Source organism: Helianthus annuus, chromosome 10 (assembly GCF_002127325.2).
Source record: "Helianthus annuus cultivar XRQ/B chromosome 10, HanXRQr2.0-SUNRISE, whole genome shotgun sequence".
Classification (NCBI taxonomy): domain Eukaryota; kingdom Viridiplantae; phylum Streptophyta; class Magnoliopsida; order Asterales; family Asteraceae; genus Helianthus; species Helianthus annuus.
This window is the reverse complement of record NC_035442.2, coordinates 180,190,774-180,204,488: the sequence shown is the minus strand read 5'-3', so window position 1 is coordinate 180,204,488 and position 13,715 is coordinate 180,190,774. Positions and strand designations below refer to the sequence as shown.

Here is a 13,715-nt window from a genome sequence, read left to right as displayed (position 1 = left end):
GGGTTTTTCTTTGGTCTAAGGTTCGTCCATGATTCTATATATGTCCACTATGTGTAGACTGCGTCTACTCCTTTAAGTTAAGATGGTTCAGTTTGTTTTGTACTCCATGTCTAAAACTTGAGCTCCGTTTGTTTCAAATTCTTTGAGACTAGTTCGTGAGTGATTTTAAAAACTTTAGTAGGCTTGACTCGTTTATTATTTACGTTTTTTGTATATTATGTATAATTATTTTTCATATATATATTTATAATTATATGTGTAGCATAATATATTGTTTAGTTTTACATCATAACTATAAATATGTGTGTATGTGGTATATATACAAGTGTATTTAATTATAGAATACATTATGCTCTATAAAATAACACTTCATATTAAGTTATATAACAACTTATACTATATAAATCTAATACATATACATAAGTACTAGGACTTAATATACGAAACTTATGTGTGTTTATTAAAAGACCTTTATTTTATGATTGATCTTGATTTGATTTCGTTTAATTAATACAATCTTTAAACGTTGGATTCATTTACACCCTTACTTTGATGGTTGGGACAAAGGTGTATCCTCCACACAAAAACATGTGAATACAAATGATGATACATAAGATGAACAAACAAACACAAAAAAAGAAGATGAAGACATCCTAGAAACGTTAATATAGGAGACAAAGGTCTTTGTCTTTTTATAAGTCACTGTTTCTTAAAAGAGCATATTCAAGAATATGATAATAAAACAAGAGATTTAATGAGAGTGGTCAACTTCTATGAGCCAAGTTGGTACTTCACATATGGGAATATATATATGTCAAATGGGGTTAGTGTTTGTGGTTTTGAATACATATGATATGGTTAATTCTTTTAAAAGATTAGCTTTATTGAGCAAAAAGACTTGATTTGCGGAATAATTTTACTTTGATGGATAAATGGAAACTAGTAAGTTGTCACGTGCGTTGCTGCGACGTTGAAACGTAAGATATATCAAATTTTACCTTATGAAAACGTATTATATTTGACCTGACTGGTTTCTGGAAAATATTTACGTCAAAACGTAGACCACTTGAAAACGTACATAAAAATAAGCACGAAAACGTATTGTATTTGGCCCGACTCATTTCCAGGAAAAAATAAAATTTATATCAAAACGTAGACCAATCAAAAAGGTATGTAATAATAAGCATAAGAACATATTTTATTTTACCCAACTCATTTCAGGGAAAAAATTATGTCAAAACGTAAATCAACTTGAATGTATAACGACACGTACCTAAAAACACGCAAAAGCCAATTATAAATTCTTTAAAAAGACAAAAATACAAAAAAAAGACAAAAAAAAAAGCGAAAAGTCAAGGTGCTATTCACGCAATTGATAATTGTATTATAGATAATATAAAAACACGAAAAATCTTGAAAGTAGTGATGTAGTAGTAAATGTTTGAGTCTATCTAGCAAAGGTCGTGTCAAATTCGGATCTAGTTTTTACTGGTTTTCTGTCCTTAACTCTCTTAAAGGTCAGCCACCTAACGTAATTTGCCTTTTACTTGATTCATTGATTAACATGGTAGTGGTGGGTCGCGAACGTGTTCTCATAGTTACAAGCAAGAGACCAACTCTCAACAAGCACAAAAACCTGCTAGCATATTGATTTTCACAGGTTACTACTACTGATAGATGATATATTTTTAACGTGTTAGATGAACCAAGAGATCTTAACAAGATTTGCTATGCTCAAATGATTTAGATAATCCAAATCAATAAATTTGTCCAAGTTAAAGGCATCTATCATTTTCAAACCTCCAAATCTCTCTTTGATTTTGTTCATCATGTTGGATTGAACAATAAGGAGACAAATGTTTGAATTATAAAGCTCTAGACCCATCTACAATCTTTTCTCAGATTGATTGAATCTTTCCATCTTGTCTTCATCCTCTAAGAAGGTCCACATATCAATTCTTAGGTCTTAATCTCAATAGCTTCTAGTTGCAGGATAATGAACAAATTCTGATACAAAGGGTACAACTCTTTGTTAGTTGTTACATTGTAAGATCTTTTCATAGTCTTATTTTTTACAACCTTTTATATGCAATTGAGATTAATCAGGACCAAAATTGAGATTAATTATCATATAACTCGAAATATTATATGCATTTGTCACACTTTTACCTTGTACAAGGTTGCATATCTTTGCATAGTCCTTTAGATAAATATGTTACTAATTTTAGATAAATATTTTTGCTTCATAGATATTTGAGGTTTTTTTAATTATTATTCTTTCATCGTTAGTGTCTGAAACATATATAAAATTAAGCACCTAGAATTTAAAAGTAAACTTCGTGTTTCATGGCTTGAGAGTAATTAGGTATTGACATTGATGGGATTGTTTTTTCCAATAAAATAAATTAATAATGGGTCCATGATATGGATATATATCATCATGAAAGATTATTGTTATTATGCTTAAAAAACACAAGATAATATTTGAAAAAAAAAAAGTATATATTTCTTATCATCAAAGTTTTTACTTTTTTTCGTATGTCTACTATTCGTTTGTTATTTTATTTTGGCAAATCTAGTTTGTCTTCCTGAAAAGTGAGTGATGTTAAAATATTCTAAAACATTTATGATGATATATGCTCAAAGAAAGATTATTCTCTTGTTTTTACTCCTAATTTAATAGAGTACATACATATATATATTTGTAGTTACAAAAATATTATCTAACCGGAGTACAAGACCCATGTCAAAGGTCTCAAAATTCAAGAACATATCTACAACATTTGATCATAATTAGATTCTTCAACATGAATTAACATACGTAAAGTGTCAGATCAAACTGATCCCTAAACAACACTAATGATCGGACCGAGTTGGAGGGAGGTGGTAGACGATTTGTTCTGGTCCATCGGGTTGGGCGCAGCAAGAGTAAGTTCTAAATCAAGAGTAGCGCTTGGAGACGCATAACATGTTGGTGACGACGATGTTTCATAGGATTTGATCATTGGATTGAAGTAGCTGCCCTTCTCTTGTTTTAGAGAACCGAAATCAATCAAAGAAAGATTATTGTCGTTATGATCCTCATCGTATTCATCATCGAATGAGCTTGTTCGACTCATATTACATTTCATTATTTGATTTTGTAGCCCATTCTTGTCCCTCACCTGTGACCACCAAGATATCAACTAGAATTTAGGCACATTTTTCATTTCCTTACAAAGAAAAGTAAAAAAAAAAAAAACACATAAGCCAACTGGAATACATTGAATGGTGAAAGGCATTCAATAGACTAATATTGTACAAGCCTTTAGGTACAAAGTAGAAGCTTGAAATGCAAAAATACTGACCAAGTCAAAGAGGCTGGAACGTCGTTTCTTCTTGACAAGACTCGCCTGACGAAGGAAGTACTTTTGAGCATGACTTGCAACTTGTGTAGGTGTCCTTGTGGTCACAAAGTTTCTTGAAATTCCTCTCCAATCACCTTTTCCTAGCTTCTCAAGTCCGGCTAGGAAGCGACGATGTTCGTCTTCGGACCAAGGGAGACCTATAAAACCACCCCTCCTATATATTACCATTGAAATCTACATTCTTTTATCTCTAGATGTGAATCTTGAAATCAAACACATGCATGTCAATCACAATGCACGTGATATAACATAACATAGCATAACATAACATAAAAGAAGAGATATTTCATAGTTTTGTAATAGAGATGCATGATTTAAGTAACTATTAATAGATATATAACTATCTTGCGTACCCTTTTTTCTTTCTTGAGCTCGGGCAATGAGACCGTCTGAGAGATAACCAACCGACATATTCTTGTCGGTAAGGTCATTGATGGAGACCCGCGAGGAAGATAAAGACGAAGAAGGTGAAACTGAGGCCGGTAATAGAGAACTAGATGGCAAACAATCCATGCTAAGGCATTTCTTCATAACCATAGAGTGTGGTGAGTCAAGTTGAACTCCAAATAACCTTAAACCTCCTCCACCACCACCTATTGTGCTATTGGCATTGCCTCTATTGTAAGTAGTGCAAGTTCTTGAATTGTGGCCTATGTTTCCACAGTGTGAGCACTTTCTCCCCATTTTTGCTCAAACTTGTATTGCAAAAACAAAGAAGTAAGAATGACCCACAATCATTCAACCCCTAAAAAGCACACATAAAGAGAGAAAGATAGAGAGAAGAAGTCTTAGGTTTGGCACCAAGGGAAATAATGATGATGATGATGATATATGTGTGGTGGGAGGTGGGGTTTCAAACAAAATTGGATATAAACCTAAGAATAAATGATTGGATGGACAATTTGCATACCTACAATAAAAAGGATAACATTTTTATGAATAGAATCACTTATCTTCACAATATATTTATATTTATACATATATAACTACAGAATATACTAAATTGGCATCTCTAAAGGTTATCAATATAATATATATATATATATATATATATATATATATTTTAAAACTGAAGCCTCTCAATATTAGTCTCTTATATACTTTTCATCTTTCATAAGTTCTCCGTTTAACGTGTCGTTCTAAATTTTCGACGATTACAGACTAATAGCAGGTAGACGAGCAACAAGTTGCGCCGCTACCCCCTTCTGAATAGCAAACCCTACCCAGCTAAACACAAAATTATGCCCCTTAACATGCGCGGTGTTACTGCTTACCACCTGCTGAACCCGCTTGAGGAACCGCACCGCGTCAGGGGCGAGAGCGCCAAAAGTATCGAAAGCGAATGGGATGAACACGTGCTGATTCTCGATGCAAGCCTTCTCATACTTAGCTACTTTGGCCGCCTCTGCCTTAGTTATTGCTTGACCCGCCACAAACCCGTGGTCCCTTAGCCCAACGAGGGGGGGCACACCTGTCAAATCAACACACGCGTGTTTTCCTCCTTCCCATCCAAAAACAAGAATGTCAGCGGGCCGTAGGGTAGATCTCCCTTCTAATGGATCGGTCAAGAAGTTTACCGGAGCTTCCTTTTTCGCCGAGATCCCTACCCGCTTAAGGACATATATGATCTTATATATTAGTGATTTTTGTGTACACACAATAAGGTTTAGAGATCAATATATTACAATAATTAAGGTCAATTTTTTGAGAAAATAGAGACTTCTTAAGAGGTCGTTTTTCTTGATATTACCATCACCAAGAAATGCTTAATTGTGGAGTTCAAATGGACATGTTGCTAGTTTGGCCACCAATAGCGTCATGCCTAATTCAAATGTAAGATTCGTCTAACGGGCTGTTTGTTTACCTCTTAACGAGGCTCTTAGTGGTTCAGCACACCCCTAGTTCAGAACTCTTGCTTGTTCAGCACTTAATGGTTCCGACTGTTTGTTTCACGAGCAGATGTCTGAATGATTCAGACATTTGCCTCTGAATGGTTAAGATTTATACAGAGTGTAAATGGTTAAGACCTCTAATCTGAATTGGTCAGACATTTGTCTCTAAACGGTACAGGCTCTTAATGGTTCAGACCTCTTACTGGTTCAGCACTTAACCATTCAGATGTTACCAAACAGCCCCTAAGTTGCTGTAATTCTCCTTTAAACATTGGTATTAATAAACATGATTAACGTCACATATTTGATAATAATAGTAATGATGATGATGAAATATCATATACTATATATTATCTAGAAAATAAAAACTGAAAGGAAGTTTGGACTGTTAGAAAGATATTTCACAATAGCCGGCGTCCATTATTATAGTAGGTAACCTCAATCAACATTTTAAATAATCTTGACATGAACATCATTGAGGTTGTAAGCATATGTTGACATGATCAATAAAGAAACTGTTGCTACTCAGCAAAATCACAAGTTAGTTGTAAACTTGTAACTCTTTATACTTTTAGATTGTTCGATCAACCAAGAACGATTGTTATGGATGACTTTTACATTATATACATCAACGGATACATGGAGGGGTATATAAAATCGACCCTTCTATTATTCAACCCTTAAGTTTTATTTAATATTATTTAAACCGAGTTTTATTAAGATAATCTAGACTGGCTTTTTAAGATTAGAGGTTAAACCAATCAACCATGTAGTCCTGATATGATTTTACTCACTTTATACGTCAACATATACGCCAAGAGGTATACATGACATTGCTCCTTCAATTATTGAATTTTTTATAAACAATTTTTTAAATCGAGTTTTTTAAGACTCGTCTAGACTAATTAGGTTAGACGAATCAACCAATTAGGTCGGATCGGATTTTATAAAATGATTTCAGACACAGCAAAATCACTTCATTGGGTGATCTATGTATGAGCATTCGGCAATTGGCATTACTATAAGAAGGAATCTTTTAACACCAGCCCAATAAACCTCCATTGACTATGCCTTTTCATGACAAAATATTCAATATTATAAAGTTGAGATATCTTTAATAAATATATCATGTGTTGATCAAACTATATAATAATTCTCATCCAAAGTCATATTGGCCAAACAAGATAGTCTCCACTCAGAAAAAAAAAAGGTTATAGATTTGGAGTGAGGTTGGCATCATATGAAAACAACATATAAATAGTATGGCAACTTGCCAACTATAGTTTTTATAACTATAACTTTTGGTTCCTTCTAGAAAAGCAAAGTCTAAGCGCACATGTACAACCCTTAAAAGCAAGCTAGATGACCTTTATGTCCGTATGTCTACTTCTGAAAACCAAGATTGTTGTAAACGTGTAAACTCAAATATAAAGAATATCAATCTACAATTGTAGCAATATTAGGATTACAAGGGTGTTTGGATGTATGTTTGAAAGTGATTTTCGTGCTTGACACTACTAGAAAACTGCTGCTATTCCCACGTCAATTTCCGTGGGAAATCCATGGGTAACTGCGTTTACCCACGGATTTCCCACGAAAATGGGCTGTGGGAATTTTGCTCGTGGTGTGAAGAATTAGATATCACTAGTATAAGTTCAAGATATGTCATACGGCCAAATATAAGTCGGATTTTAAATTAAAACGGGTTCTAAATTTTTTTTTTTTTTTTTGACATGGGACAAACAAGTCAAACCCAGTTTTAGGAAAACACATAATGTTCGGTTTTTTGAAAGAAACCAGACTATCTTTGCTCTCATCATACCTTGTTTACTTAATAATTATTTTTGTTTCAACTTCAAATATGATTAACCAAATCTAATTAGATTGATCTAGTATGATTATTAGAATCAGAATCACTTTAACCTAATATGTTGTTTAAAAAATGAAAAGGTCCACATATCTTCAAGCACTAATCTTATCATAACCTAAAACCAACTAGTTCTATACCCGTCCGGTGGACGGGATTTTATTTTGATATCATAATGACAAAAGTTTTTTTTTTTATTATTCTAAACATATTTAGATCAAGTGATCATGATGAAAAAAAGTTAAATGTATGTAAATACCCCTAATTCATCTCATCGTAAAATTATATTAATTGTTTTGGGATGAAAACGAAAATCGTTTGTCTAAATAACAAAGAAAAAGTAAGTGTTTTATACTCATAAATAAATAAAGTTTTGGTATTCCGATCCCAAAAGTATGAAGAAAAAAAAAACTTGCCAAAGCTTGTTTCAACACTTTTAACAGTTTATTGCGTGTTTATAAATATATACAAAATACATCTTTAGTTATTACTACTTGAAATGATTTGAAATATAAAAAATACATTTTTAGTTATTACAACTACTTGGATATGATTTGAAAGACTGCCATCCAAATTCATGTAAATATATTAAAGCCGTATAAAAAGACGAATTTATTCTACCATTAAACTTACAGAATATGCAAATTTCTCAGTGGAAGCTATGGAGGGCAGTCTATAATTTTGCGAAATTCAAAAATCGACATGTACAAAGGGTTAATGAGACTTGCGGTTGACAAATGGGATCGTGTTGAAGTAACAGAACCAGCTGATTTTTCTATTAAGAAAGACAACAATTTGTCACTTATCGAGTTTGAACTCATGACAGTTGAAGAGACAAAGCAAAAAGAAAAAAACAATACAACAGAAAGCCCCCAAAACTAACTGACAACAAAGCCTAGCCAAAATCGAGTCCACTGAAGCTGCCCAGTTAGTCGACCCGACCTGATACTTCCGATTCTGAGCATTTTAGTCGCCCACCAGGACTCTTTTATCTCATCCACCACTGCAGAGGTCATTTTATAATTCCGGTTGAACACCCTCTCATTGCGGCTGTTCTAAATCCTCCATCGGATTAGAAGGAAGATTGCGTGTATGACCCACCTTCGTTCCCTGCCATATCCAGACTCAAACGACTATACTTAATCATCTGGTCGACCAAAGTAGATGCATCCGGGACCGGGATCTTTACCCACACGCATACTGTCCACCACACATATCCCAAAATACCCTTCAGTTTGCCTTCTCATTACTCCCTAAATTACAACAAAAATGCACTCCAAAGTTAATTTAGAACATTGGCAGAGTTGGTAGAAAAAAAATTAATAATATACAGCAAATTAATATATATGATGGCAGCCTTGACCTGCTCATAAGTAGCCGCCTTCTCAATTCTCACGGTTAAGTCCACAAATGAGACATCCACGATTGGTACACCGAAAGCCATTCCAGTCAATTTGCCATTGAGCGGCAGTGAGGCATTCTAAGGGTGAGATCGAATGCAAAATAACACTAAAACTCAGTCACACTTATTAGCGGGACAGTCACACTAAAACTCATGAATATTAGATATGGGGGTTACCTTAATAGCCAGGCGAGACACTATCGAAAGACACACTCTACTGCTGATGCATTCTACATATGCTCAAATTGTGTACAAGCGTACAAGTTATTAGTAGAAAAGAGGCAATTAAACATAAAAAAATAAAACAAAGAGAATTTAAACAATTGCTCCATTTGAACATATCTAACATTTCATCAGACACCTAGAACACATCACATCAAATACAAAAATTATTAAATAAACATATTAAAACATGGCAATCCTTTATTTCAATTGCAAATTAAAACATGCAGAACAAAAAAAGATCAAATCTTGGTGAAAATTTAGTAATGGACTTGTACTTCTTTATGTATCTTTGAAGAATCTCAAAAGCCCACTTGGATTGTAAATCTTCTAACCGGTTCAACATGGCAACTTAAAAAAATTTCATACGAAACAAATATACAAAATTTAAACTCATAAAAAAACGAACCTAGATAAGAGCTTTTGGACAACGTGTATGAAGGGCTTCCATCAATTCGTCCACTATGGAGATGTATTCTTCTCCTTCCAACCTTCGTTCTTTTAGTCCGAAATCTGTTAAAGTAAATAACATTAAACGATATTGTGGTGTAGCCTATATATCATTTTCATTTTCTCTTTTAGACTTCTCATGTAACGGAGATAACTTTCTCAGCCAAAAAAGTTTATGTGGTTCAGTAGAAACAAACACAGATTATAAGCGAAATTAAAGGTTAAAAGATGAGTGAGTACTTGTAGATTGATGAATAGTGGTCTATCTTTATATGATGAACAGAACCTGAGGGCACAAAAACACATATTATAAGCGAGATGGAAGGTCTTAGACATAAGTATTAACAACACAACACCCAACAATGAAGAATCCATAGATACCCAGTAAATAAAACAAAAAAAAAATAGTAGAATAAACATATATATATCGTTGATTTTCAAGAACAATAGAACAGTTTGGTTGCTACACAACTCAGATTATCAAATGTCGGATGTGCGCGTTAATTAACATATACCTTTAAACCAAAAGTGCTCATGTTAATGTAAAGCATAAAACTGATTAAAGATGCAATAAAAATATAAGTTACAAATAATCAAATGTTAGTGGTATTAAGAAACAACACTAAAATCAATAGTGAAAAAGAATCACAAAATTTAAATAGAATTATACCTTAATGGCTTAATGTTCCAAATTGAAAACAAATTGCTTGATACGTGAAGTGAAGTTCTTGGCCTATTTTCTCAAATTCACGAGAACAGAAACTGTTTGCAGACTATAAAGCTTTTCCCGGTTCATAAAAACTTAAACCCAGAAACTCATCACCTGTTACGCTTCAATTTCGCCCTTCAATTACAGCATCCAAAGGATTTTTACACGAATCTGTGCTCAATAGACCCGGGAGGGATGCGGGGCAACCGAAAAACCAAAGTCGTCAGTGATGAAAAGGGCATCGAACATACCACCAGTTCGTCGTATTACTACCAGCCAAGTACAACACAACCCTGTTTGAATCTCCTCGTTTTACTGTAGATTTTGATGAAAAAACTCTAAAAACTTTCGATGTTGTTCATACCGATCTGCAAATAACCAAAAGAAAACCTAGTTAACTCCTCTTATTTCAAAGAATTCCGGAAGAAAACAATCGTTATTAACAGAGGATTCGAATATATAGCGGATGGTTAATTGGGGATAATGATAACCGTATGAAACTCCGGCATCGCTTTATACTCATCCTTCTATTTTTCTTCAGAAGCATAGAAATTACCGATTTAAACCAGTGAATCGTATTTATGCTGGAGTCTGGGAGAAGAGAGGAAGAAGAACGCAAGAAAAGGTTTCATACCTAGTTTTATACCCACTCTTTTAACAACTGCATTCTTGTACAAACCCAAAAACCGTCTTCAACTGCAGCTAAATTACGGGAAGTGGACAACATGGGAGCGTCGTCTAAAACCAACGCGAACTGAATCCCCGGAAGATAGGAAACCCTTAACTGCTGCAAACGGCCTTCTTTGGTCAAAATTAACCAAAAAAAACCTCTCCTTCTAGAAGGTTTTTCCTAATTATAACGGCTAGGATTTAATCTCATTTTCATCCAATGGCTCATATTGCACAATGTACCCATTGACTTTAATGGGAACATAAGAATATATAATTAACTTTTGAGACAATAATAATAATATCTATTTTCATGATATCAGCTGTGGAAAAGCACTAAGGGTATGTTTGGCAAAAGTAGCTGGTGGCTGATAGCTGAAAGCTGAAAGCTGGTAGCTGGTGGCTGGAAGCTGGTAGCTGGTAGCTAGTAGCTAGTAGCTTTTTTGATATATTTAGTGTTTGGTAGAGTAGCTGGAGCTTTTAATAAAATGTATAAAATGACCAAAATGGACATAACTAAAAATTTAGAAAATTTGTGCATTAAAAAGTTCCTTATTTTTAGAGGTTAAAATAGTCATTTTTCCCTAAAAGCTTGTAGCTCCTTCTAAACGCTACTAGTAGTAGCGTTCAACCAAAAGCTTCAAGCTCCTAACCTAAAAGCTTAAAGCTCCTTCAACCAAACAAGACTTTTTATTGAGTAGGAGTTTTTTCTTAAAAGATTTAAAGCTAGAAGCTCCTAAAAGCTCTATGCCAAACATACCCTAATACAGTTATACTAGATTACTAGGATCAGATCTAAGCACTTTGATCTAAGTAAAAGCACCAAAGAAGTACAAAAAACATAACAAAACAAAACCCTTTGTACTTGTATGCATCATTATGGTATATTATCATCATGTATTAATCTAGTAATTGTTACAAAAGAAAGAACACAAACAAAGTTACATAACCATTCAACCAACCCAAATATGTTTATTAATTACTTAATACACACGAAAGGTGTTTAAAATAGCAGGTGTAGGGCACATATTAGTTAGTGTCAAACATGAACAACTAGACCTAAAAGGTACAACTATGTAAGTTAAAAGCTACCTAACAAGAAAGATATTTTTATTCATTTGTATACATCAACTTGAAATAGTGATGGGTGTAGAAGCATGTCCACCTCAAAGGGGTAAGGAAAAAGTTAGTTAAAAAGGAAATAGGTTAAATGGTTAAAACTCACCTAAATCAAAAGCCTTTCTTGTGAATGCGTGTTTGTATACTTGAATGCTTACAACCTCTTAAATCGTTTTATTTACAGTAATAGTATTATGTTGCTAATCACAATTAACTTGTAAGAAAACGGAAAAGAAGTATTTGCAGGCCAACCCAACGTGCATTAGAGATACGGCTACCAATAATGGTGAGATGGACACTAAAAAATGCAATGAAAAATATTCTTGTTACAGATCCCATAGAATGAATGGAAGGATACTTGAGGATCATGTTAATGGAACTTATTTATATGTATGACCTAATATAAGTATACACATAGCCAACTAGATCTGGAGGTGGAAAGATTGTGATGCAGGCCCAAGTATAGAGGATCGGGCCATGACATTCTGGAGGCCCATGATCGAGCTTCCAAGGGTGATTTACGAAAACGAGCATAACTTTGGCTACGGGTCTCCGTTTTAGGCATTCGACCAGTCAAATCGAAGCTTGAAACGAGGGGCCTTGTCTAAGTTTCGCCCCAGAAAACGCATTCTAATGGAAGTTTTTGGACAGTTTTTATGTTTTTTCGGTGTTTTATGCATTTTGTTTTTTGGGTTTATGTTTGGCCCATGGCCTTTTTGTGGCCCATTTCGAATTTCAGTCTCTATTTATGTATTGCTCTTATAATTCCAATGGTCAGAAATCAATTTCGAATTTACTCACTTTTCACTTCAAATTCTCTGCCCTTTGGGTTGAATTTTGAGGGTTTGGGAAAGATCATCACGGTATTCGCAGAATCAAAGTGATTTTTTCTTCGTTATCATAACACACGCTACATCAGATTGGCGGGTTGGGTAACTGGCCAATTTCAAGTACATGTTCAAATGGCCGCATCGGGTTGGGTTGACCGTTGACCAACACTCTTTTTTTTTTTGGCCAATTCTTGTATCAACAATTACTATAGTAATAATCTTAATCTTCAAATATAATGGTTTAGGGAGGTTGTTTGAAATAACAACAATAGACTTTGGGTGACTTTCAACCTTTTTGACCCATTTGATATGTTTTCATTTTTAGCTAGTTCTTTTGATTTGACCCATTTGATATGTTTTCAATACCTCAAGGTTTACATTAGGAAGCATTGTAAGCAGCTCTCAGGTTCCTGACCTATTTTTGCCAGTGAAATGAGTTCCACTTCTATAATAGTATCCCAAATCAACAGAATTAACAGATAAAAACATCATCACCTGCATACATCGACAAATCATATACCTTTTGGTCGAGCTCGAGCCTCAAATCCAGCTCGATTTGAAATTCGAGCTCAAGCCGAGCTCGAGCTGGGTTTAGCTCGGATCGACTCGGCTCGTTTACAGCCCTATTGATCCACATTTTAGGCGGTTCGTCACAATAAACTTTAGTTATACGCAATTCCCAATGCTTATAATTTAGGATAACCCCAAACACGACCAGACACGTCCCCCCCCCCCCAATCTCGCATGGAACACCCATGCCACATCAGACATGCATGTTGTGAAGGTTACACTTGAATTAGTAGTAAAGTTGAAGGGACCAAAGTGAAACATTGATTAAAATTAGTTTTTATTTAAATTGGAGTAAAATGCACAGATAATCCCTGTGGTTTGGTGAAATTTCACCTTTAGTCCCCAACTTTTCAAAATTACACTCTTAGTCCCTGTGGTTTGACAAGTTGTTACTCGGATAGTCCCCAAAGCGGATGAAGGTTACTCGGATAGTCCCTGTGGTTTAACAAGTTGTTACTCGGCTAGTCCTTGTCATTTCACACCCACTTAACCAGAAAAACTAACCTCCATCCTCTTTGGGGACTATCCGAGTAACAACTTATCAAACCACAGGGACTAAGAGTGTAATTTTGAAAAGT

The 13,715-nt window shown here is 34.4% G+C and overlaps 1 protein-coding gene and 1 long non-coding RNA gene across 5 annotated transcripts; both read right to left on the bottom strand.

Moving 5' to 3' along the window:
- Nucleotides 1-2,635: 2,635 nt before the first annotated feature.
- LOC110886955 (transcription factor MYBS3) lies at nucleotides 2,636-4,343 on the bottom strand. The gene is made up of 3 exons (XM_022134841.2): nucleotides 3,761-4,343; nucleotides 3,348-3,544; nucleotides 2,636-3,164 (listed from the first exon to the last, which is right to left on the bottom strand). Exons 1-3 carry the CDS (start codon nucleotides 4,089-4,091, stop codon nucleotides 2,847-2,849), a joined length of 846 nt encoding a protein of 281 aa, XP_021990533.1. The 5' UTR covers nucleotides 4,092-4,343; the 3' UTR covers nucleotides 2,636-2,846.
- A 3,569-nt stretch (nucleotides 4,344-7,912) lies between these two features.
- On the bottom strand, nucleotides 7,913-10,830 carry LOC110886954. Of its 4 annotated transcripts, none has more exons than XR_004870075.1 (7): nucleotides 10,584-10,830; nucleotides 9,911-10,317; nucleotides 9,481-9,526; nucleotides 9,200-9,303; nucleotides 8,746-9,120; nucleotides 8,530-8,646; nucleotides 7,913-8,419 (listed from the first exon to the last, which is right to left on the bottom strand). It is a non-coding gene; the product is annotated as an uncharacterized LOC110886954 (long non-coding RNA). The 4 variants fall into 4 exon arrangements; XR_002563068.2 differs by having other exon boundaries at nucleotides 8,746-8,798; nucleotides 10,506-10,823; XR_002563067.2 differs by having other exon boundaries at nucleotides 8,746-8,798; nucleotides 10,584-10,819.
- Nucleotides 10,831-13,715: the final 2,885 nt, after the last annotated feature.

Bases quoted from the DNA above. Each gene is read 5' to 3' on its own strand.
- LOC110886955 (XM_022134841.2), bottom strand. From the start codon at position 4,091: ATGGGGAGAAAGTGCTCACACTGTGGAAACATAGGCCACAATTCAAGA. The intron at 3,545-3,760 runs GTACGCAAGATA...GTGGTTTTATAG, and splicing joins AGCTCAAGAAAGAAAAAAGG to GTCTCCCTTGGTCCGAAGAC. The intron at 3,165-3,347 runs GTCAGTATTTTT...TGGTGGTCACAG, and splicing joins GTTCCAGCCTCTTTGACTTG to GTGAGGGACAAGAATGGGCT.